Source organism: Phasianus colchicus, chromosome 18 (genome assembly GCF_987193195.1).
Source record: "Phasianus colchicus chromosome 18, bPhaCol1.hap1.1, whole genome shotgun sequence".
NCBI lineage: Eukaryota > Metazoa > Chordata > Aves > Galliformes > Phasianidae > Phasianus > Phasianus colchicus.
The window spans coordinates 6,895,902-6,920,659 of record NC_143453.1 but is presented as its reverse complement, the minus strand read 5'-3'; the positions used below and the strand labels follow the sequence as shown (position 1 = coordinate 6,920,659).

Genomic DNA, 24,758 nt, shown 5'->3' with positions numbered 1-24,758 from the left:
TCACAGCTCAGTTCCTGGAGTAGCAAGTTATTACAGCAAGTTCAATATTAGCAACTCAAGGAAACTCCATTAATCACTCCTGCTTTGTGCCTGCCTGACGTCAGGGTGAGGTAAGCATCTGGATATACCAGCCCCCCCCAAATTAAAGCTCCATATTAGATTGTTATTATATGCCACAAAGCAGACTGAGATCTCATGTTGCTGCTTCATACTGAGTGGTCAGCCCAAGCTCGTAGCACAGAAGCAGATGCACACTGTACTACAAACAAGCTCCACAGGAGGATTCAAGCCCTTGCTCTGTTACCCACACAACTATTTTACACAGCAAAAAACCTACAAAGCAAATCAAGTAAAGCCAAGTCAAACGAGCACAGAAAGTAAGCACTGAAAATAGTGTTTATTTGCAGCAGTGCTTATGTTGTACAAGTGAACTCGGTGCTGCTCTCCCCCTCACATTCAAACCCCACACGTGTTGACTTCCAGTTAGCAGCATTTTTAGATAAGCAGTAATATTTCTATCCAAGATCACGTACCAGGTTATTTTCAAGTCTGAGGTGATTACTGAAGTGGTTTCAAGATACTCATACTAAATGGAATGAACTACTTAAAGGTATGCAAGTGACACTGTATCTCAGCGCACCTGAGAGGTGAGGTACATCAGTATTAACTAGCTGCCATAGGATAAGTGCAATTCCAACACCCACATTTCAACAAAAGCAACGGTATTTATAGAAAACCTTTGAGAACTTGAGTTTAATAAACTGTGAAACTTCAGCGTGCACTTCACATTTGTACAAAACCATACAGAAACCACCTGCAAAAGATAGATGAACTAGCTAGCAAAAAAACTAACAAAAAAAATGGTCCTCAGCAAGAGCATGTACAGCTTTCATGGGGAAAAAATACCAGGTCAAAGTATTATCTCATGACACTTAAAAATAATCTGAATGTCTTTTACAAATACACAATATAAAAAACGGGTCAACTTGAACAGAACATTAACTGAATACATATGTATGTATATTGTGTATATACATATACACAGAAATGTATAGAAACTCTCCCAATACTAAAATAGGCCATTGTGGTGAAGTTACTAGCATTTGCCATCTAACTCTTAATGGAAGGAGATCAATGTGTGAACATGTTTCGGTGTAAAATGGGTCTGTCGTCAGAGAGAATGACTGCAATCACAATCTGAGCTTCTGACCAGTGGATCTCAACCAGGTTATGGCTAGGCCTTCACATTGCATCTCATTCATTAATGAAAGAGAAATATCTGTAAAGTATTCAGAAAACGGTGTGGCATCCAACCTGTACAGGAAATGTTTCCCCTCTCATTACCCTCAATATGAGGAATCACATAACGCCATTTTACCAGAACATAGTATAACTCTTTGCTCTTAAAAAACAGAGGAAAATGGATTTGTTCCATCCTACACTGATCTTAATGAATGCAGTAGTCCAGAACAGTATTTACATGTGATTGTGACTGGCGTTCTCTCCTTGCTAGCATAAGGACACAACATGGCTTCCATAAAGGCATTTCACATTTTACCAGCTCAGCTGATTGCTGACCATTTGCTCACTTGTTCAGTAGCATCTTGGCAAAATCAGCATTGGACATCTTTTTAGGCTCCTCAGTGCGTTCAGATGAAGTTGCTGGTGAATTCTGGACCATCCCATTCTCAGCCTTAGCCACAGGATTACTCTGGCGTTGCAATGCTCGAGGCATCATTGAAAGCTGTGTCCTTCCCTTTCCTCGCCTGGAAAGCAAAAAATGGCACTTAAAAACATCTTAATGCTCTATGAACATACTGTTTTAGCCTAGGGAAACAGAAAGGGCTTTGTTTGCTACAGGGAACACTCCTTAAATATTATTCTTGCCATTTGTTTCAGTAGTAAGCAGTGCAAAGCTTACACTGGATGCCCTTTGAAACAACATTCCTAAGTACTGACAGAAAAAACTGCCCAGCAGTTTCCAGAAGCTGAAGCTCCAAGTTTTATCTACAGGGCATATACAGTACAACAGCAATTGCAAGCAGCAAGAGCACTTGGGAGGAAGAAAGAGCAGCCTCAGAACTCATTGTGAACAGTCAGCTCTTTGGAACAAGAGGCTGTGGAAGTTAAAAGGGCTCAGGTATAAACATTAGACCACAGGATGTCCAACTCTTGGTCACTACAGTCCTATTTCTATTGCTAATGTAAAGAAGAAAAATCTGCTTTTCCAACAATCAATTATTATTATTATTATTTAGTACCTTTTAGATGTTCCCTCACATTCTAGAGGGAACTCCTATGTTTTTGCCTACAAAGAAACCCAATGTTTGCTTTCTAAGCACCACCAAGCTGTTTCCCTTGCCAGCACTCACGCTCCATAAATCTGCCGTGGTACTGCAAACTGGGAGGCTCTGCCTGCCTCAGCCTTGTCTGGCAGCTTTCGGAGAGGTGGGTTACTGATTGCCACCTTGATGACGTGTTCCTTAATTGTCAGGCCATCCATTTTCAGCACGGCTTGCGAGGCCTGGGCTTCATTTTCAAATTCCACATAGGCCAGGCCCTAAATTAGGAAAAAGGTAACCCACGTTAGTTTGAGTGCTTCTTCCTCTGTGTGACAGCTGGAATGGAAACCACTGTACAGAAAGTGGAGCTAAACACGGCCACAAATCCTAGTATTCTTTAAGACTAACTGAAGAGAAGTTCTTACCTATGCAAATCTATAACCTGCATTCTTTCTTCACATATAATTTGTGGAAAAGATATTTAAAAACAAGATCCCAATAAAATGTAATGAAGTACTGCCTCAGCAATAAGGCTTTTCTTCTAAATATACATTATACATACATCCAGGATAGATCTGATATTGGACAGATTTGCATCCACAGAGGGTGAAAACAACACACAAATCCATGCAGCCAGAACAGAAAGATCCACAAAAACTCTTCTGTGATTTTCCACTACCCTACAGTTTGCATCTACAGAAGGAAGCCCACTAACATAGGCCCACCTTAGTTTCACGGGGAGTAAAACCCACTCCAAGCAGCAAAAACACCACAAAGGCACTGCTTTTAAGAGACTGAAACTGCTGCCTCCAGAACGGAGACCGATGACAAAAGCCTTCTTTGCAGGAAACGAATCTGTGTTGCTTTCACAAGGTAACAGCTGCTAACCACCTGCTGCTGGTACACCTTAAGTAATGGTGTCTTGTTTCCAGCAGAGCAAAGGAAAAGGCCTCCCCTTGGCATCTGCTGTGCCAGGCTGCTACCAGGGAGTGCACTATAGCTGGGAGGCATCACCTTCCAGTTCTCTTATTGCTATTCTGAAGTTTCACTCAAACCCATATGCTGTGTTTTTGGATTACCCAGCTTCACAGGACTGGAAATACACCAGGATTCATATGCATTCAATTCTACAATATTTACTTGTGGTTTAAATAAAATCACAGCTCTCACAGCAGAGAACATGGACTACACAAGGCTTGGGATACCAAAAAAGAACTCTTTAGAAGATATGCACCAACAGGAACTGTCCTTCAAATATTAACAGAAGTTAAAAATCCAATTTAAAATACATGCACATCACCATCACCAGGATGGCACCTGTTGGAAGCCTGATATTCAGACAGGGCAGAGCTTTCAGGTGGAATTTTGGCAGAACAACCACTGCTTTAGTTCTTAGTTAACAAACCCCCATTTATTCCAGCATGGAAATAACACCTGTCAGAAAGGTGTCTCATTTCTCACTGAGAAATCTATTATTGCAGCAGGTGCTCTGAACAATCGCATCAAGAAACTGAAGATAGAGGAGGAAGGGAATCAGTTACAACAAGTGAACTCTATCCAGCCAATTACTTCAGAAACATGTTCTTTGCATGTCTACTAATGCCTCTTTTTTACTAAACTGAAAATGCTGTAGATAATTTTCCCCCCTCCCCATTTACATCACACACTTTTCTTAAGCAACTGAATAAGTATTTCAGAAAAAAAATCTCACTGTCCTCTTTTTCTTATCTGTTGGCATAAAACCACATTGCGTTGTATGAAGGTTGACAACAATAATTATTCAAGGCATTTGCATTAAGCTATAAGACCTACTTTTTGTATCCAGATCTTATGAAAAGTTTCTTTTTGAAGGATTTCATTGAAATTAAAAGTGCATTAATGATGCCCACCTTGGGTTTTCCAGCTCGGTTGGTGACCAGCCTAATGTCTTTCACATTCCCATGGGCTTTACATATATCTTCCAGCTCTTCCTTAGTGCAGGAAAATGGCAAACCAGATATAAACAGCTTGTGTTTCTCCAGTGTGGTACTATACCGGAACACCTGAAGAAATTAAAAGGCTGTTAGTCCTCAAATCAGTTAGAAACAAAGGGAATTTCAACCTATTATAAAATACTCAAGCGTTTGAGGTTATATTTCTGTGATTAAAAATAACAACAACCCATTAAAGCCATGAGCAGCACCTTGACAGATTGACAGTGATGCTCACTTAGGAAGCTGGTACATGGTACATCACACCATTAAGGTGCTCAGATTATTCAAAGAGTCACAGGAATCTGCTAACATCAATCCTAGTTTATGGCAAAATCACACAGTATACAAGAACTCCTAGAAAACGCTGAGACATTGCCATTCCCAATTAATACAAGATGAATTCACTAGATGCAAGAAGTCTGCAAGCAGAATGTTCTGCTAGCTTTCCAATGCGGTCCCACTGTTCAATTTATTCCTTATTCCAACATACTCAACATTGAAAGAATAAAAAGTTTACCTTGAAGTCTGGATTCTTGTTCTTGTCAACACAAGGAGAAACAAACATGGGTCTTCCCTCCACAACTTTACGATCCAGCCCAAGAGCCTGGAGAGCAGACTTCTCATCCTTGAACTCTACATAGCAGTAGCCCCGGAAAGTCCCCTTGTTGCTGAAAACTGGACGGATTTGTGCTACCTCCCCACAGCTCTCGAAGAGCTCTTTCAGTTTTACTTCAGGATCTGTCATGTTGTAGGAAAGGTTGCTGACAAAGACGGTAATGTTATCCTTACTGCTGTCATGCAGAACTTTTGGGACGTCTTTTCGGCTGGTGGATGGCTTTTCCTTCTGGTTTGTGGAATGATCTGGTTTCTCAGGCCCACTTCTTCCAAACAGCCCAGTTTCTAACTCCATGTCTTCTTCAAGAAGCAAACCATCACCATCTCCCTTATGTCTCTTGCTGGGTTGCTCTGCAGATGAATGGAATTGAAAGACTAAATAGAAAAGTTAACACCATTTCACTTCCCGCTCAAATTAATTTGTCCTCCATTACCCACATGGAATCTGGAAATAGCAAATATGAATGAAATCAAGAACATAATGACAGATCCCACAGACAAAACAGAAACCTCCCTCTGGTTCTTATTAATCGCTGATTACTTGACCAAGACAGCAAGGACTTAAGTGGAAGCACTTTTTCTATTTTTCAATCAGTTATGACGACTGACTCATGTTCTGTCTAAGAGGTTCTTTATTAAAAAAAATTGAGTATCTTAAAATCTCATTATCACCTTCCAAAAGACTGCTACACAACTGAGCAACCCAATTTAGACTGATGACTCTGCGTCATTTGATGAGTTGAATCGTTAAAAAAAATAAAAATCAACACATTATTTATCTGAAATAATAAACATCTTTTAAAATGTGTAATAGTTTTTTTTTAAACATTCACTTCTGGCCAAAAAAAACATTTAGTCTTTCTTTCACTTCATGACATAATGAAGATTTCCTTGGAAAAAGAGCACCTCCATCTTTAGGGCAGTGGTGACACCTCCCCATCTGCCTTTAACTGCAGGCAGACACCTGGTAACACCTGTGACCAAAAGATTGAAACTCATTTTTTTTTCTTTTACCTTCTTCCTCTTCTTGTCCCCATTCACCCTCATCATCATCATCTGCTTTGCGCTTTTCTCCAACCCTATTTTTTTTAGCCTTCTTGGAAGCTTTCTTTTCTGCTCGAGATTGTTTTCGTTGCTCAGCTTTCTCCTCCTCCTGCCTCGCCAGAGCAGCTTCTTTCTCAGCAGCCTAAGAACATGCAAGATTTTTTTAGGTGATTGCAGATTGCAGAACATTCTCATATGCTATTTTTTTCTGTTTGTTTTTTTTTTTCCTCACTCAACTTGGAAGGTTTTCCCCTAAGCTACATTACACAAACTAATAGGATTATCACTGAAAGCACATCTCAATTGTCTGCTCTTATAGCTTTCCTGGAGTGCTCACGTTATTCTTGTATTCATCCAAGTGCCAAAAGGTGAAATATAAAAAAACAGCATCAAAAAGAAGTTAATCACATTTTAAAATGAAAATCAATAGTTCTGAAGCTTTAAGACAATTTGGGCTTATCTATGTGAACCAACGTTAGAAATCTGACATTCATGGTTGATCAGCAGGTATTTCCAATAAACTGCTTATGTAGTTCACAGAGTTCTCACCTTTGCTCTCTGTTCATTAACACGAGCTAATCTGTTTTCTGTTTTCTGAACAGCTGCATCCCAGTCTTCCAACGTTCCTAAAAGATTAAAAAAAAAAAAAAAGCCTTGTACTCAGCCTTCCGATAAATTGGAAACACAATTCTAGAAAAATATGAATCACTGAGTTCTGCTATTATTCTATTATTCGTGACAATTCTAAATATAAATGAATAGCCTTCAAAGAAAACAAGATCTAAGCAGAGCAGAAACCTCCCATTTGTCATGCAACACTTCAGAAATGCATGGAAAAATCCAACCAATTTCAGCTGGCTCTCAATCGGTCTAGAGAAGGAAAAGAAGTTCTCTGTCTGTACACTGACTACACTGTAGAATGAAATGATGTGCAGTTTGTTACCTTCTATCCTTTCCAGTGTGAGCAGCACCTCGCAGACATGCTCTGGATAATCACTTGTGCACTGCACTGCTCGATGCAAAGCCTTCCTGCAGTGCTGGGTGTCACCATGAGCTCTACAGCGTAAAAAACACAGCAGTAAGGAGCCAATCCTCTACATGGTGATTGCAAAGCAGGACTGTTAACCACATTCTATGTAAATCCTTCCCCTCCATAACCAGCTAGCTCACACTATGCTTTGTTGCTGCAATGTTTCTAAAGTATACTCCATAGACATTCTCTGATATCCTCAAAAGCGTATCATAAACCTTTACGAAGTACATCTTTGCTGAGCACACCAGACTTATTTCAAACAGATGAGCAAATTAACAAAAGGTTACACACACACACACACACACACACACAATTCCCTTCAGCCAAGCTCTCACCTTTCCAGGTTATAATATTCCAGCCACATGTTAGCATATTTGGCATTCCCTTTAGTCATAATGTTGTCCCAGAGCTCTCTGGCCTTCTGCATGTTGTTACATAAGCGGGCCTGAAAAGCAGAACTCAACATGTTCAGTGCAGTTTAGGATTATTTGTTCAACACCACATCCCCCCCTGCCATCCCCATCATCTCCTCACCAAACAAACCAAAGAACCCCAAGAAACCCCAAAAACCCATGAACATAAAAACTAAACCCACCTAACTAAGCACACAAACCCAGCAAATAGAATTAAACACCTAAGGTCATCCTATCACTGAGTAACACCTTCTGTGTCCACCTGCTGTATCAGTCTCAGTTTCTGGATCCCACATAGAACTTCGTTTTGGTCATTATAAAGCATTGGATATAATTGTTTCTGAACTTTTCCTTCTGTCTTTATTCACTATTGTACCTAATACAGCATGCTGATACCAGTACTAGTTTGAAACTAGCTTATGTAGGCAGCACTAAATTAGGGAGAATTCAAGGCAATTTTCTGAGTTAAGTATTCAGCTCCAAGTCACCATGGCTAGCCTGCTGACCAAGGTACTTTCATGTCTGTACTGCAGCACAACCACAGCAGTATAGACATTCTAAAAGCCCTGGTGACTTTCTCTAATAGACTGCTGTCCTCCCCGGGACGTCCTGCCTCAAACCAGAGGCTATATTACGTGCAGGAATGGCAGAAGAAAGATTTACTCACTGAAGTTACAGAGACAAAATGAAAAGTACAAGAAGATTGCCTGCAATAGCTGGAATGCTTAAGGAGAAATTCCCTCTGGTCTAACAATTAAAATAGAACAGATAAAAGCATCACCTCAACCCTTGCCCAGTTCTGCATGATGGTGCAGGATGGATCTCCGCTTTCACTGAAGCCTGGAAAGAAAAATAGTGTTTGTGAATGGCTCCTGAAAAAACTATTCTGAACAAAGCAGGTGATACATTGGATGACTGAACTTACGCTCTTCTACTTCTTGTTTCAAATACTCCACAGCACGTGCAAATGCAGATCTCAGCTCTTCAAGTTCTTTACTTGAGTCTTTAGAGAAGAGAAGGAAATGCCTTAATATTACCATTTTCATTTCTCACCCCCTAAAACCTCTTCACTAACACCCATGCATGACTTTATCTTGTCAGGAAACGAAACAGGTACAAAACTCACTACTTCAGTAAAACTCACTACGTTCAAACTAAAGAAAAACAGCAACAGAATTTAACACAAGCAACAAAGCACATCAAGTAGCTAAAATATAAATCAGGGCATTTTTGTGACAGCACAATCTATTCTTTCAGCAAGGAACTGCTCTAAAATAGTTGATATTTTATAGACAGTAACTGGGGGAGAAAGTAGTTTTTGTGAGAGATACAAAGCTTGTGATTTTCTGTATGCTTGTTTTTAATAGAAGTTCTGTGCATCTGAAATAGTGGCAGTAAACAAATGTATATTCAAACATATTGTATATACCTTGTGTAAAATCCACCCTTCTTCTTAGGTAGTCAAGATACGCCTGCCAGATTTCTACATAGTCTGTTGCCTGAATAAAGCCTGCATTCAGAGCCTTTTCAAACATGTCTGAAAGAAATGGAGGGAAAAAGACCCACACAAACATGTATTTCCTTTTCCATTGTATTTCAAAGTATAGGACAAAGAAAATACAAGAAGTCCTGCACACAGTGAATTAGTTAAGAAATTCAATGTAAAGCCAGTTTAATTCAGCAGTGTTCAAAGTTAAAATGAAGCACTCGTTCAGAAGTGAAGCTGCTCTACCAACACAGCTGTGCCTTAGAAGCACACTACTGTAAATTTCATCAGTTTTAAGACTGCTACAGAAGGGTTGCAACGAATTCCACAGGTCACACATCATTTAGAGCATAGCAAGCAGTTCTGCGCTGTAAAGAAATTTTGTTGACATCATCTTTCCTTACCAGAAATAATGCAGTGATCAACTCCATGCCTCTCCATTGCCAAAAGATACTGAATCCAGAGCCCAACTGTCCAAGGGCAGTTCCTGACAGCACGGTCATGAGCAGACAAAACCAATTCTTTCACTTTCAGCTGCCGGTCCTGAGATAATCAAACACCAAAGGTTTAAGGTCCTCTTAGCCAAAAAGCCCACCCAAGATAAATATCAGCTTAAAAAACTAACACCTTAAAAAAATATATTTTATATTTGAAATTCTGAAGACAGGATTGGTATTTTAGATTCTATACACATAAGATCTCAGTGAATGTCCTCAAAACAGAAAGGAGAAGCAGAACAAACAATAACTCTGTGCCATGTTAAGTCTGGGGAAGACAAACAAAAACGCACAAGGAAAATAAACATCAAGATTTTTTTTTCCTTCCTTACCAAATACTGATTGTAGCGTGCCCAGAGGTCTGGTACAAGGCAGTTCTCAGCCAAAGCCCTCTCGTAGATCAACTGAATGCGAGCTGGATCACCAGCTTTCAGTTCAAAATCAATGTAAGCTTGGTATTCTGCTAGCTTCGGTGTTTCAGCACCTAGCTATAGGACATGAAAAATAAAAATCTTCTAAACAAAGCATGATTCAAACAGCTCAACTGACTCAGTAGGTCCTGCACAACATTTCAAACCTGAACTTGGCCTCTAAATATCAACAGCTCCATCAGTTTTAGTGCTAGGAACTACACTCCAGCTTTTGATTTAATTCTTAATTTTAAAGGAACGTATAAGTAACAACGTTACCAGCGCCTCTTCGTATGGTTTACACTTCTCCAATTGCTGTAGAGCTTTTTTGTAGTTCTTTATTGTTGTTTCTGGTATTGGATCTTCGGACCATTCCTCATACTCAGCATATGAAGCCTCCATATCTGTTAAAACAGACGCGAAATCCCATCACTAATGCACTCAACAGACTAAATAATCATAATTCAACCTCTGCTTGATTCTAGTGTGCTCATATTTCTGTTCAGTTTTATACCTTAACTGTCAGACTACCACATGATTAAAGGGTTCAGACACTTCAGCTTATAGGTGTAATATGAACAAAAACTCGGGACAAGTTGTTCAAAATCATTAGCTTTTACTTTACAAAACCAAAGTTGCAAGATTTTCCCAGGGCTTTAAAGAAGAAACAAACCTAGATTCTTTCAACGGGCAAATAAAGAAGTTTAAGACTTACACAACCTTTCTCCTGTATGCAGACAAAGAAGCAAGAAAAGGGATTTGAGGAGTTTCAAGTATGAAACTGATACAGGAGGACTATCAATCCAGCTGTCAGCATGTATTATTTACAAATCAGCCAACATTCTTACACAGTGAGCTTCTCAGCTGAATTCCTAGTTCCTAAGGGTCATGCTTTGTGCTAATTACTTGTACTTTAAGCAGACTGAATGACCTCAAACTATGCACCACAGAAACAGATAAACGAACAAACAGGAAATGTGCATCATTCCGGGGGCCCCAAAGACAGGCAAACATAACTGATTCATGAATACCCAAATACCACAGCTGCGATTTGTGTGGCTCTACTAAAAGAATAATCACAATTAATACCTACTTTGCCATAATACAGTTTCTCCATGCCAACTCCCCAAGCAACAGGCTCTCACCTAACAGTGGGATTCCCAGCTGGCGCCTGAACAGCGTGTGGATCCTCTCAAGCTGGCTGCAGAGCATCTGCTGCTGCTCAGGCGATGGAACGCTGCCAGGAGCTGGCTGCAAACAAAAGGATTGAAATTGAATCAGCTCCCTCAAGACTGAGCTGATGTACATGAGGGGGTATTGTTTATGGGTTGGGGATCTGGGCTCCAAATGACTACTACACGATCCTTGAAGAACATACATGGCCAACTTGCTGCTGTGAAAGCTAAAACTGAAAACTGCTAGAGTCAGAAGCTGATGAAAGTACAAAGCATTCCCCAGTGAAAGCAGACACACTGGGAAATGATAACCTGGAGAACAACAAACAGTGTGTGATCATGCCAATTCACAAACCTACAGATAGATTTTCAATAAATCCCTGCTTGCAGAGATGATTTAAGACTCCAGATTATTTTCTGTTTACAAGCAGAAGAGTATTCTGCCATTGCTCTTTTGCTTGGGCATTTTATTACTGATCAACTTCCACATCTTATGTAGCAAGCTACAGGGAAATAGAAATATTCACATTCTGGTCATCTCACAAAGTCTGATGTTTCAAAAAAGAGTGAAACAGTGAATAAATTCAACACTGAGATGCAAGACAGCCTAGAAAAGCAAACATGATTAATTACGGGCAAAAGCATTCACTGGAAAGAATAATAATGCTTAATAATGAAGCTACTTGTTCTTGTCAGTTCAAGCTACAGAAGCAGAGTAGTTTTGCATCTGGATATGAGATTTGATGAACATATTTTAACACACCTCCACTCTAACACCAAGTAAACACACAGAACATTTTTCCTAAACCAAACAGTCAGTCTCTACAGCCGAAAAGAAACAACTGAGTGACACCACAGCCTCTTTTCTCCAAGGAGACTGATGATGGAGCAGCATAAGACTTCAGAAGCTCCACCACAACTTCGTACTGACAGCAGCCCACCAGACCAGCCTTACCTGTGCTGTCTCCAGGATGGCATTCTCAAACTCACGGTATGCTTCCCACAGAGCTGTTCCTTTTGTCACGTGCAGTCCAACTGCTGTCAGTGCTCTCTCAAATATTGAGCGAACTTTCTCAATCCCTCCTTCCTGACCAATGCCACCGATTGAATACTGGGCATATTCCAGCCAAATTTCAGGACCTAAACAAAGTTATGAGAAAGAGGTGAGCTAACGTCCTTGAAAATAAAAAGCCATCTCAAATACTTATTAAAGACATAATCGTTTCCTTTGCTATTCAGTGTAGATCTTTAAACGGTTTTTAACTCCCATGCTTCAGAAAAAAAACACTCCATTCTAATATCCCTGTTACTGGGAGAAGAGACAATTCTAATATTTCTGCATTATGACATAATGAAAGAACTTTCCTCAAAAAAGAAAATCATAACCTGAAGGCAGCAAATTTTATAGCACATATTAACACATATTAAGAACTTACAGATGTAGTCTTTCACAGCTCTCTCAAACAGTTCATAAACTTTCTCTCGCTCTGAGATTTCAGAAGCCATTTTTATCTCATCCTTCAACCAATCCAGCCAAATTTCTGAAACCAAGAAGTTTAGAAGTCACCAATGCTTGGAAAAAAAACAAAAAACAACAACAAAAAAATCCCTCATTTTCAATTTTCTTTTTACATTTTTGGTTAGTTTTTAATAACAGGCTTAAAAATGGGGACAGAGACAATGGGGAGAAAAGAGCAATTTTAAGTCCCCACATCTACACACAATTAATTTAAATGAAAAGTTTGGTACTGATCTCTGGTGATCTCCATCATCACACTGGTGATGCTTACTCAGTGTCAGCTGCAAGGAGAAGCAGTTCTGTACCTTCAGTAAGTGGGAAGAGTTCACTCATTTTCTGCCGAGCTCTTCTGAGCTTCACCAGCTCTCCCTCCTGGCGGAGCAGCTTTATCAGATCCAAGTGGCAGTTGTAGTCAAAAGCATTGATGGAAAGCTTTAAAAATAAATAAAGTTTTTTAAAGGCACGCAGAAGTCAGAAAATATTTAGCAGAGCAGAACTTCACACTCTGTTTTGTGGCATGCAAATCCCCTCAGCAGTTCATAGCATCACTAAGGCTGGAAAAGATCAGTATGACCACCAAACCCCATCCCAGCCCACCCCCACCACACTCACTAACCATATCTCCAAGTGTCACATCTCCATGGTTCTTGAACACCTCCAGGGACGGTGATCCCACCAGCTCCTTGGGCAGCCTGTCTCAATGCCTGACTGCTCTTTCAGAGAAGCAATCTTTCCTAATACTCGACCAGAACCTCCCCTAGCACAACTTAAGGCCTTCACCTTTTGTCCCATGACTGTTACTGGGAGAAGAGACCAACCCTCATTCTGCTACAACCTCTTTTCAGGGGGTTGTGGAGAGCCGTCAGGTCTCCTCTGAGCATCCCCAGCTCCAGACTAAGCAATCCCAGCTCTTTCAGCCTCTCCCCAGAGAACTTGTACTCCAGATCCTTCACAGCTCTACTGCCATTCTCTGGACACACTCCAGGGCCTCGATGCCTTTCTTGTACCAAGTGACCCAGAACTGAACACAGCACTTGAGGTGCTTGGCCCTCACCAGGGCCGAGTACAGAGGGACAATCACCTCCCTGCTCAGATACACAGAATCACAGAACTGCAGGGGTCAGAAAAGACCTCTCAGGATCCCTCAGTGCAACCACCTCACAGCAGGTCACACAAAAAAAGTGTCCTGGTGGATTTTGAGCATCTTTAGGGAAAGAGACTGTACCACCTCCCTGGGCAGCTCATGTCAGGGCTCTGCCAACTTCACAGTGAAGAAGTTCTTTCTCATGCTCAGATGGAACTTCCTGGGTTCCAGTTTGTGCCCACTGCCCCTCGTCCTGTCGCTGGGCACGGCTGAGAAGAGCCTGGCCCCATCCTCCTGACTCCCATCCTGACAAGTGCTGCTCCCTCATCAGCCTTCCCTCCTGCAGGGCTCACCAGAGAGATGCTGCAGGCTCCAACCACCTCTGCAGCCCTCCCTGCGAGATCCCTTTTATAAAAGCCGAGCTTTAAAGTTCTGCACAAAGCCGAACTCACAGCCTCAAGAGCCCCCGGCTGCAGACAGCGCTGAGCAACACCCACAGAGCCCTCCTCAGCAAACGCGTTGTAACTCCTTCAAAACCAAGAAAGAGACCACCATCGGAGTTTATTTTCAACGTGTAAGAGCTGCTCACTGAGGCTCTCTCGCCCTCAAGCGAGGAATAAAAAGCGAATTAAAAGGATCAGCTCGCACTGCCGGCGCCCAAAGGTGACCGCATCACCTCCGGAGGCGTTTCCAGGGCTTCACGACCAAAGCAGGGCACGGCCGGGCCCCACCTGCTCCTCCAGCCGTTGGATCTCCGCCTCGTTCTCCTTCTCCTCATCCTCGCCGTCGCCCGACGAATCTGAGTCGCCCTCGTCCTCCGAATCGCCCCCTGACTCGGGGTCGCCCTCTGCCATGCGCTTCTCCTCCTCCGCCGCCGCCGCCGCCTCGGCTCCCGCCGCCGCCATCTTGTTGCAGCTCGCCTCGCTGCAGGCCGCGCTCCGCCAGCCGTCGGGGTTGGCCACAGCGCGCCTGTTCCAATACCGCACACTCCCCACAGCCGAGAGCGGTGAGAAGAAGAAAGAGAAACTCTCTCGGCAAGGCTCGGCGCTTCTCTGTGCCTCGCAGCTACGAAGAGCCGAGCAGCTCCGCGCGCTGCCCTTTGTAGTCTCGGCTGCGGCGCAGGCGGCGCCGCGGACACCTCAGGGCCTTGGCCGCCAGGGGTCCTTCGGGAGGGTTGGGGGTGCGCGCCGCTGCCAGGTGCGGGCAGACGCAAGATGGCGGCGCTGAGGGTGGCGGGGGCGGCGCTGCTGAGGCCCGGGCGGGGGGCGGCGGCGGGGGTGGGCTACCATAAGAAGGTGAGGGGCGGCGGGGAGGGCTGTGAGGAGCCGATAGTGGCCGTCGGAGACTCTTAGTGATGCGTTCATCTCGCAGGTGGTGGATCACTACGAGAACCCGCGCAACGTGGGCTCTCTCGATCGCAACGCAAAGAACGTGGGCACGGGCCTGGTAGGCGCCCCGGCCTGCGGCGACGTCATGAAGCTGCAGGTGAGGGGAGCCCGGGGTCCTGCTGCAAGGCCCCAACTCGCAGCTGTCTCCCATCCTATGGCTGTGACATAATTTCCCCGTCACGCCCCCTCGGACCATAAAGTCCCTCCCCAGGCCTTAAAATCCAAAGACCCCCTGCCCTAAAATCAGTCTCCTATCCCTGACTTTGTGGGTGGTTCCTGTGCTTTGTGGAGCTGAGCACCCCTCTGACGTTCCCACAGGTGGAAGTGGATGAGAACGGCCGCATCGTTGATGCTCGCTTCAAAACCTTTGGCTGTGGCTCTGCCATTGCCTCCAGCTCACTGGCAACAGAGTGGGTGAAAGGGAAAACGGTAAGGGCTTGGCTTGAGGGGTATGGTGGGGAGCAGTTACATATTCATACCTAGCCCTGGGATCAGGGAATGAAATGGGTCTAGGGAGGAACACTCAAGTGTTACGCATGCATAGAAGCTCAGAATGCAGTTTCATCCTTCCTGGCCTAACTTCTCAAGCAGCATTTGCCTTTTCTGGGAACCTCCAGTAAGCTGTGGAGGTTTCTGTGCTACCCGGCAATCAAAAATAGGTGATGAGCACTGATTCTGAAAGCACTTACATAGTGGAATGTCTTTCAATGACCTCCATGTTTTTGGCATTTTAACAAGTAGAATGCTTCTGTATTACAGTGGAAGGTAAACAGACCTAGAACGATCAGTGACAGTAGTGTGCTTTGGTTTATTAATAACTACTGCGTGCTGTGAGACACTCCTTATATTTCACAGAATCATAGAGGTTGAAAGGGACTTCTGAGTATCATCTAGTCCTCTGCTAAATGATGTTCCCTACAGCAGGTTGCATATTTGTTGCTTGGCAGGAGCAAAATAAAACAGGTATTGTCAGAAGGCTTTTATCATGCTAGAATGCTATCAGCATCCTTTACTGCCTTCTCAGAGTGTCAGTTTGGTTGGTTCCAGAGCTTTGAAGCACACTGGTAGCAAATGCCTTTAGCAGATGTGTGCATCATATGTATGTGTGTATGCAGAGTGACTGATGACTGTACCCTACCCATACATTTCAGGTTGATGAAGCATTGAAAATCAAGAACACAGATATTGCAAAAGAACTTTGCCTTCCTCCAGTCAAACTGCACTGCTCTAGTAAGTAAAGAACCAAACAAGTTTTTATTTGAGAGCACAGATGCTTTTGTGTGTTTTCCAAATAAAGTTTCTGCACACATAGCAGCTAAGGCTGACCCACAGTGGTGGGCATTGCTGGCTGCTTCTGCTTGTGCTGCATTCTTTGTTCTCAGTGACTTGTCATTGTTCTTGAAATGTCTGTAAATGACTGGTCTTGTAAAAGACATTGTTTTGTGCTTTTTTTTCCCCTAGTGCTGGCTGAGGATGCAATCAAGGCTGCCTTGGCTGACTACAAGTTGAAACAGGATCCAAAGAAAGGAGAGTCGGAGCAGAAAGCAAACTAATTCCTAAATGGACTGTAGAGGTTGTCCTCATTCCAGTTAAATTTGCAGTGCAATTATTCTAGCTATTAATAGAATCCTGTGCACTACTCAAGAAGCTGTAAAATACGCACAACTCAACGCACAATGTGTCACTGCTCATGTGTGTATAGCCACCCTGGTAGTGCTTAAATGACTGGAATGTGGGTATTTCAGCAGCCTTTGTCCTGTTGGGACTGGTTTTGAAATATTAGGAGTGAAAAACTGCTCCACTGCAGGGCTCCCCAGTAGCTTCTCAAGAGAGAGAGAATCCTGTTCCAGCATTGGAAGGGCTGCACTTTTTTCTTCTGGAAATGTATAGTTTTGCCTAATGTTTTACCGAGTTTGGTGGGAAACATTGCCTTGTTCTTTATGTAAGATCTGCAGGTCACTTTGTAAATCATTACAGTATAAATTTCGGGTGGTTTGGTCTGCAGCTGTGCTGGAGTTTGGTTTCACAATCTGTGACCTCTCACATGCTGTCTATCCCCTGCGTCATGCTACTCTCTGGGAGGAGCTGGGATGCTTCAGCAGGCACTAGAGGGCACTGACTGTGTGACTGTGGGAGATGAGCAAATAGCAGCTGCGGTTGGGTGCCAGGAAGCACAGACCCAGCAGCGTTGGCAGGTCTTGTTTGTGCTCATGTCCTCCAATAGCAAGAGAGTTAACGTTGGAGCATTTTTTAAAAGCGTTCAACCCTTCAATTTGCCAAATACTGTTAGAAGAGATTAAATGCACGCTGAGGATTCAAACCCAGAATGCAAATAGCTTAACTGGGATGTAATGCTGAGGGGAATCTCCCTGGAAGAGCAGGAGTCTGTACCGTCTGGGGGTGTCTTCTGATCTTCCCCCCTCCCCTCCAAAGCAGAGCTAGCAGTCACTGTTCTTGTTACTAAGCCAGGGACAGAAGGGATTCTTACCTGCTGCAGGAGCTGATTTTGGATGCTATTTCTGACAGCCTCTGTTGCCTTTAGTAGTTTTAGGGCTGGATTCTCTTCAGCTGTGGAAGGAAATTCAGAAACACAGCCTGGCAGATGTCTCACCTGAGCATCTTTCTGTGCACAGCTAAAGCTGCTTAAACTGCTTTGCTGGAGAGGTGAGTTGTGGAGAGAGCAGGGGTAATGCTCACCAAGTGGAGGATTTGCACACCCACTGCATGGACTGGGAGTGCGGGGCACAGCATCATTTCAAAACATAGGCGTTTTATGGCCGCACAGCATGGCTTACCCTCTGTTCTTCAGGCCACTGTGCTCCCCTGTGCCTCACACTGATGGCTATTTTCCGCAGGATATCACCACAGATCTTCAAATCAAAAGATAATACACTTGAAAAACATTCCCTGCTCTTACAGATTTAAAACATCCTCACCCCACACCCTGCCCTATCTTCCTTTCCAGTTCTCATACCTATGATGTTTCACAGCTGCATTAAAAACAATGTGTTTGAAAAATAAGTGGCTCGTTCTGGTTTCTGTCTGCAATGCAATGATTTTTTCAGTCCCCTAATCTGCCAAGCAGGACATGTGTTGTTGCTGCTGTGGTTTGTGGTCCCTCAGCTCAGCACCGCCCTGTGCCCATTGCCCATTCCTCCACATACTGCTGAGCTGCAGGCTGGATTCCAGCCCTCAGCGTTGCCCCTCCTGTAAGAAGGAATGTGCATCGTTCCCTAGGAGCAGCTGAGTGGTTTGCCAGTCTAAAAAAAAAAATAAAAAAAAAAATCAGGGAAACTTCAGCCACCCACGTGCACTTCGGGACAGAATGGGCTCCTTGTGCTCACAAGAGCCCCTCAGGCAAAAAGCAGGAGGGAGATAAAAAGCCAGCACTCGCTTTGTGCTGGGAAAGCATCTGGATGGCTGTGTTCCCACTTGCCTTGTGGTTGTTGCAGGGATCTGGTGGGGCTCTGCTGACCTCTCCACTGCCCCACAGAGCACTGAGGAATGAGGTGGGAATCTCAGCAGGTTGCTGTCACACCCCTGTTTGGGGGAATCCTTTGGTTTCCCTGCAAAATGCAGTCAGCTGGAGTCATGGGGATGCATAAGCATGGGGTTACATTGGTAGAAGGATGTAGGGATGCTGAGATGTGAATATAAAGACACACAGGGATGTGAGGTGTAAGGATAGGTGACAGCAGATATAGTTGCTTTAAACCAAGAAAGACAGTGGTCATAATCCAGTAATAAAGAAAAAATTGCTTACCCCTTTCCAAGAATCAGGGCTCATCAAACACGACAAAGGAGGCAATCTCCAGGTAGAGACGCTTTCCTTGTGGCTGCCAGCCCTTAAATGAGGTTAACCACGGGTGGACCCAGGGTTACACAGGTGAATTGCTTCCACCTGTGCTCCCAGGGCTGGCTACACCCTTTCACCAGGTGCTCAACCACTGTTTCAGCCCATGACCTAATACTTCCCATACATGAGGATACAGGAACGTGCTGCCTTCCTGGTACAGCAGACTTGCCTTCCATCAGCACTTCCTGCTGGAGGACAAAGCACATGGCTGAATTCTCAAAGCAAACCACGGTGAGATCAGGAAACAAGCCTGTGTACATCTCTCCAGAGAGGATCTCAGGCCAGAGCTCTGCACCCTGGCAAGGCAGCTCCATGCCCTCCCCACTCACACTGCTGTGTGACTGTAGATAACGGTTTCTGAGAATTGCACGCAGATTGTGCAAGTGATAACTGCGTCCCCTGGCTCTGAGGGTGTCACCAGCAGCAAGCATGCAGCTGTAGGGAGCGTAACTCTGGGAAGGATGTTGTTGTTATTTTCTAAACAAAATATTTTGCTGCCTGCTGCAGTGCAGAGCCTCCCCTGCCCATCCTGATGTCCCCAAGTACTGCCAGGGAAGGATGGCACTGAGCCCATGGCTTGCCTATCCTGACAGCTCAAGAAACACACATGAGAGGAAGAAATGTGCATAGTAAATGTCTTTATTCGTAGCAAAGGGGGTTAAGAAAATAAGGCAAAACTCCAGCTCCTCTCTGAGCTCCGTTCACTGTGCTTTCCGACGGGTCTGTGACATTCAGGGCATACAAACAAAAGGATGGGGGCATTGTCACTGCATCCTCTTCCCTCCTGCTAAGGTTGGCTAAGGTTTTCCCTTCTTTTTCTCACCAAAACAAGTCCAAAATGCCTCCAGTCTCCACAAAGCACTGCGGGGGAATGGGGGGGAGGAGGAGGGAAGGGGGAGTGTTGGAAGAGTGGGATGGGAGCAGCAAATCCCCCTCCCTGATCCAAGGGGTCTGCAATGTTTCCAGGCCACCATAGAAGGTCTGAACTACCAGTAGGTCATGAAGTCATGGGTCATGGCTCCTCCACGTCCCGTTGCCTGGGTGGGGGCCAGGATGCGATAATGAGCAAAAATAACATCTGCGAGAAAGCTGTGCAAGGACGGTGGGGAGACCCAGCCTGGGTTTTTCTCTTTATTTTTTGGGGAGATCCAAGGAAAGCACCCATGGAGAGAGCACAAGCGATGGGTTTAGCTGCACTGAGCTCCACAACAGCCCGAAGTGCAGCTCAAAAATGGCCTCTCGTGGCTGCGTGGGGTCAGGGGGAGGTAAAGGAAGGGGAGTGGGGCTTCATCGGGGCTTCCTCGAGCCTCCACGTTCAGGTGGGAGGTGAGCAGGGCCGCCAGGAGCCCGGCTCCTAGTCCATGGTTGGCACTAGGTGCTGGGAGAGCCATCTTGGGCCTCCTTGCCCTCTGCGCTCGTTGCCTCTGACCCCACTCCTTCAGCATCTTGATTCAGGGGATGGGGCTCAATGGGATGCTCGCTGCCTTCTTCCACCCCACCCTCGTGCTCTCCCTGGGCACCGGCCCCGTTGGTCAACGGCACTTTATTGGGAGATTTGAGGTTCTGGGCTGCAGCCAAGATGTCAGCCTGCAGCTGTCGGCCACAGTCCAGGGGCTCCTCAGCGTCGGGGTCTGGAGCTTTCTCAGGCACCTCGCTGAAGTCCCGAGGCCCTCCGGTCTTATCCCGTTGGTCCACGTACTTCTTTTTGGGGAAGGAGGACGGATAGTAGGCTGAGGCCTTGTGCTTCTGCCGCACGATGACGGCGGCGCAGATGATGAAGAGCAAGACGAAGGCCAACGAACCCACCACCACCACCAGCAGCATGTACTCCTTGAAGAAATCCACCAACCCATCCAAGACGTTGCCCGGCGCCAAGCTGTTGGTGATGGCTGTCCCCACTGCGTCCCCCACTGTGGGGCCGCTTCCCGGCGTCACGGGTTGGGCGGGGGGCACGGCAGAGGCTTCCTCTCCATCCCCACTGCCAACACTGGGCTCGTGGAACACAGCCACGTGCCGTGGGGCTGCCGAGTGCACTAGGGCCACCAGAAACACCAACAGAAGGCACGCGGGCAGCTGCACCGCCATCGCCCTGCAGAGAGCAGGGGGACAGCAAAATGTTAGGGCTTACTGGGGGAAAAACCCAAACCCTAAGCAAAGACTGCGTCACGTTGACCCCAACCCAAGCAGTGCATCGACCCCCAGCCACACGCAGCTAAAATTCTTCAAGAAAAGCAAAAATGGGCTTTGGTTTGCTCGCTGCAATGGTGGTGAGGATAAGCAAAGTTTGTGTTTGTTTTGCAAAGAGGCGCTGTAAAAATAGATGGAAAGCAGCCCAACGCGATTGCTCAAGTCATGGGGACGCTGCGTGCGCGACGAGGTGACCAGGGTGAGAGCCAAGAGCTGGCTGCAGGCTGCCTTCGTCTGGTTTGAAAATTCCTGAAAATTGAGGTTTCCAAGTGGAAACTCTGACACAGATGGAGCCGCCGCATTTCCCAACGCTCGTCCCGGCGCTGAACACTCCAAACGGTTCCCAGTCTGAGCTCAGCTATAAATAGGCTGGCAGGAGCTCAACTGGTACCGGACACAGCACATCCCCCCAGGCCCATCTCCCATCCTTACACCCCCAAATCCCAATCAGCTTGGGGTTTTCTCCCCCAGCCTCAGCCTCCAGCCGGAGCTCTTGGCGCTCCAGCTCTCTCTGGCTGCAGAAATCTGGTTTGCATTAAAGCAGCGCGTGCACAGGGTGGGAGGTGGCCCTGCAATCCCTGCTGGGAGTTTGGGGGATGCAGTTTCAGGATTGGGGCACGCTCCCATGTCCCAGGAATGTGACTTTGTTTGCAAAAGTAGCCAGCAGTTGTAGAGTCAATACACGAAACCCAAATGGGTGACCATTGCCATCCCATTGTCCCCATCCCCACCATGTGGCCCCATTCCTGGCTTTGCCACACCAACGCAGACACAACTCTGCTTTTCTGCAGCTCAAGAATTTGGAGATTTCGGTGCTGTGCAGACATGCTATCCTCCAAAGCATACAGACAGCTGCGGCCCCATCCTGCACCCCAAAAGCCATCAAGCCACCCAAAAATTGGAGTTTGAGCAGAAAAGAGAGCACAAAGCATTAGAAAGTGGGAGCTTTGGGGAGAGCAGACTCCATGCAACAGACTCGGGGTTCAGTTGCTCACCTCACCGGCACTGCGTGTCTGTCCCGCGCTCCTCTGCCTGTCTGCACCGAGCCCTGGTCCTGTTCCCTCCTCCTCCTCCTCCTTCTCTTCCTCCTCCTCCTTCACCCGCTGTAGCCCTGAGCTCACTGGCTGTGTGCGCAGCAGACCAGCTTGTTCTCATTAGGGCCGTGTTGGGGAGGGAGCAGGGGGAGGCTGGAGAGGGACAGGCGGCCCCCAGCCCACTATGGCTCCCTCCCAGTGGGGCGGCCCCGGGCTGGGGGCTGCTCAATGAAGGGGGTCACCTTCCCCACACTCCTTTTTGGGATGCAAGTGGGGAAAGGGGGTGTGAGGAGGGGGTTGTAGCAAGGGATGGAGGAAACAGTGTGGTTCCTTCAGGGCTTTGTGCAGCCCCAAGATGTGAGCTTTGCCCCCACGCAGTTCCCTTTGGCTGCAACCCAACCTGGGGCTGGATCCCATCCCTGTAAACCTAAGCCTTGCCATGATGTGGGCTCAGGACACATGATCCTGTAAAGCATGATCATGCATCTGCCCTGGGACAAAGGGGATCAAAACTATATACAGGGCACTGCTCACATGCCCCATCCATCCTATCCATCCCATCCACCCCATCAGTCCCATCCCATTCATCCCCCCATCCCATCCACCTCATTCACCCCCTCCATCACCTCCAGCCCATTCACCCATCCACCCCATCCACCCTGTCTGCCACCAGGCACACCAAAGATGTCCTTTCTGCCACCCCCTTTCAGCTTTGGTCTTTTCCTGGAGGCCAGACTCACAAAGTTCCCATCATCCCATGGCAGAGCAATGTCCCCAGCGTAGGGAGAGCTGGGTGGTGTCACCCTGAGATCCATAGGGGTAAGGATGGGGATGGGGACCAAGACAGGGACAGGGATGGGGAGGGTTTGGGGCTTAATTCCCTGACACTTTTGGTGTCTCTCAGTGTGGCCTTGAGGTGCAGAAACAGCTCCAGAATGAGGGCATCACCCATCCCACCCTCTCAGCCCCTCATCCCCTCCGTTGCAGCCCAAGGAACTCAAGCAGTGACCTCATCCCCTTGCTATTTGCATCCCGCCTCCCTGGGGACCCTGCCAGAATCCCCCTAAGAAGCCACTGCTTTGGGACCGCAGGGTGGGGGATGAGGGTGGGCGTCTCTGTTTCTGTCCCTGTCCCCATTTCCATCCCCGACAGTTCAGGTTTCACCCGGCGTCACCCCCCTGCTCCCAGAAATAACGCATCAGTCCGTCTGCCTGCAGCCCGCCGGCTGCTCACAGCTGCTGCTTATCCCGACCTTAAATTATCTGAAAATCCTAAAAGGGAGCGGAGAGCCTGGGATGGAGCCAGGGCCCCGCATACGTGCCATGTGTCCCCATTCCTTGTCTCAAAGACCATGGGGCCGTGATGAGATTTCGAATAAAGCAGCACTGGGGAGCACTGAACCACTGTTCCTGTCTGCAAAGAACACAATTTGGGGTGGCCCCTCTGCCAGCATCCACCGACCATTACGATGCTGTTTTTGGGGACTGGGCAGGGCAGCACCGCCTGGGCTGTGCTGTGTAATTTGGGGCAGATGAAAGGTGGGGGCCCACAGGGCTCGGCTCAGCACAGCCCCGAGCCCAACCAGCAATTTGGGAAATTTTGGCCTTGCTCTGCTTGTAATTTGCTCCGTTGGGTTTGCTCTTTGCTGTGGCAGCAAAATAGCTGGGGGGGGGGGGGAACCTCGTCCTGCAGGGCTGCACCACAGCGTGCGTGGCCGTGTGGGCAGCACAGCAGTGAGCCACATAGCAGCCTGCACAGCACAGCACTGTGTTCTGCCCAGCATTGTGCACAGCCGCTGCATCCCAAGCACGGATCTGCCCTTAGAGCCAACCTGGCCACTGCCCTGTTTTGTGGCTCAAGGCACGGGGACATCCCATCCTATACCGTGTCCCTAGGAAGGAGCGTGGCACCACATCCATCTGTTGGCAGACAGCTGTCATTATGGAAGAGCAGCTGTGGGGTGGCCCCACCACGCCATCCCTGCTGCACCGGCCCTGCAGCCTCACCGTAAACATTTACATTGAGCGAGGTGGAAAATATTCAAAGCAGAGCGTGAATGTAAACACATTCGGAGGCCAGGGCGGGAGTGGGATGGCCACTCCTCTGCTTTCGAGGCATGGATGCATTGGGGCACAGCACTTGGGGAGGGGCTTCGCTGCCCAAATGCAGCTGCAAACGGTGATGTGAGCAGGGTGCTGGGGACATGGGGACACAGAGGGGGAAGAGGGCTGGGGATGGTGGGGGCAGGATGCTGAGCTGGGACAGGGATGGGGAGATTGGGGATGGAGACATTGGGGATGGTGATGTTGAGACTGGAGGAGCAGGGATGGCGATGCTGTGCCCAAATGGCACATGGATGGGGACGCAAGGATGTGCCCATGGAGGACCAGGATGGTGACATAGGGACACAGCCCTGTGGTGGGACAGGGACGTAAGCTATTCCTGCTCCCTTGAGTGGCTCCTCCAAGGCAGAGCACAGAGAAGAGGTTGGGTTGGTGACTCTAGGGATGGCCGACACCTCCCCACTGGGACAAGGTGGGACCAGCATGGTCCCAGAGTCTTCTTCTCCCCCTGGACAGAAGGCCAAGAGCCCACAGCCACCACCTATGAGTGTGAGACATCGGCCAGCAGCACCCCACCAGCCCCACTGCCATCCCCTGGCCCCATTGCATTTGACCACAGGCAGGAACATGTTAAGCCACAAACACACCCGCTGCAGCACCACCACCCTTTCCACCCTCAGCATGAGCTTGGGAACCCTG

At 46.8% G+C, this 24,758-nt stretch overlaps 3 protein-coding genes across 4 annotated transcripts; 1 reads left to right on the top strand and 2 right to left on the bottom strand.

Moving 5' to 3' along the window:
* Positions 1–96: 96 nt before the first annotated feature.
* Positions 97–14,452, bottom strand: SART3 (spliceosome associated factor 3, U4/U6 recycling protein). Its single transcript, XM_031592468.2, has 19 exons — positions 14,263–14,452; positions 12,753–12,879; positions 12,365–12,469; positions 11,884–12,068; positions 10,899–11,004; positions 10,033–10,157; positions 9,676–9,831; positions 9,251–9,389; positions 8,790–8,897; positions 8,286–8,363; positions 8,142–8,200; positions 7,283–7,392; positions 6,858–6,970; positions 6,464–6,540; positions 5,885–6,056; positions 4,773–5,221; positions 4,172–4,324; positions 2,373–2,560; positions 97–1,766 (listed from the first exon to the last, which is right to left on the bottom strand). Exons 1-19 carry the CDS (start codon positions 14,434–14,436, stop codon positions 1,586–1,588), a joined length of 2,805 nt encoding a protein of 934 aa, XP_031448328.1. The 5' UTR covers positions 14,437–14,452; the 3' UTR covers positions 97–1,585.
* Positions 14,453–14,734: 282 nt separating this feature from the next.
* ISCU (iron-sulfur cluster assembly enzyme) lies at positions 14,735–17,940 on the top strand. The gene is made up of 5 exons (XM_031592478.2): positions 14,735–14,826; positions 14,903–15,016; positions 15,238–15,348; positions 16,071–16,149; positions 16,381–17,940. The coding sequence occupies exons 1-5, from the start codon at positions 14,746–14,748 to the stop codon at positions 16,470–16,472; spliced, it is 477 nt and encodes a 158-aa protein (XP_031448338.1). The 5' UTR covers positions 14,735–14,745; the 3' UTR covers positions 16,473–17,940.
* A 1,453-nt stretch (positions 17,941–19,393) lies between these two features.
* On the bottom strand, positions 19,394–24,741 carry TMEM119 (transmembrane protein 119). 2 transcript variants are annotated; one of them, XM_031592476.2, is made up of 2 exons: positions 21,963–24,741; positions 19,394–20,864 (listed from the first exon to the last, which is right to left on the bottom strand). In XM_031592476.2, the coding sequence occupies exons 1-2, from the start codon at positions 22,115–22,117 to the stop codon at positions 20,147–20,149; spliced, it is 873 nt and encodes a 290-aa protein (XP_031448336.2). In that variant the 5' UTR covers positions 22,118–24,741; the 3' UTR covers positions 19,394–20,146. The 2 variants fall into 2 exon arrangements, with proteins under 2 accessions (XP_031448336.2, XP_031448337.2); XM_031592477.2 differs by having other exon boundaries at positions 21,958–22,100.
* Between the last annotated feature and the right edge of the window lie 17 nt (positions 24,742–24,758).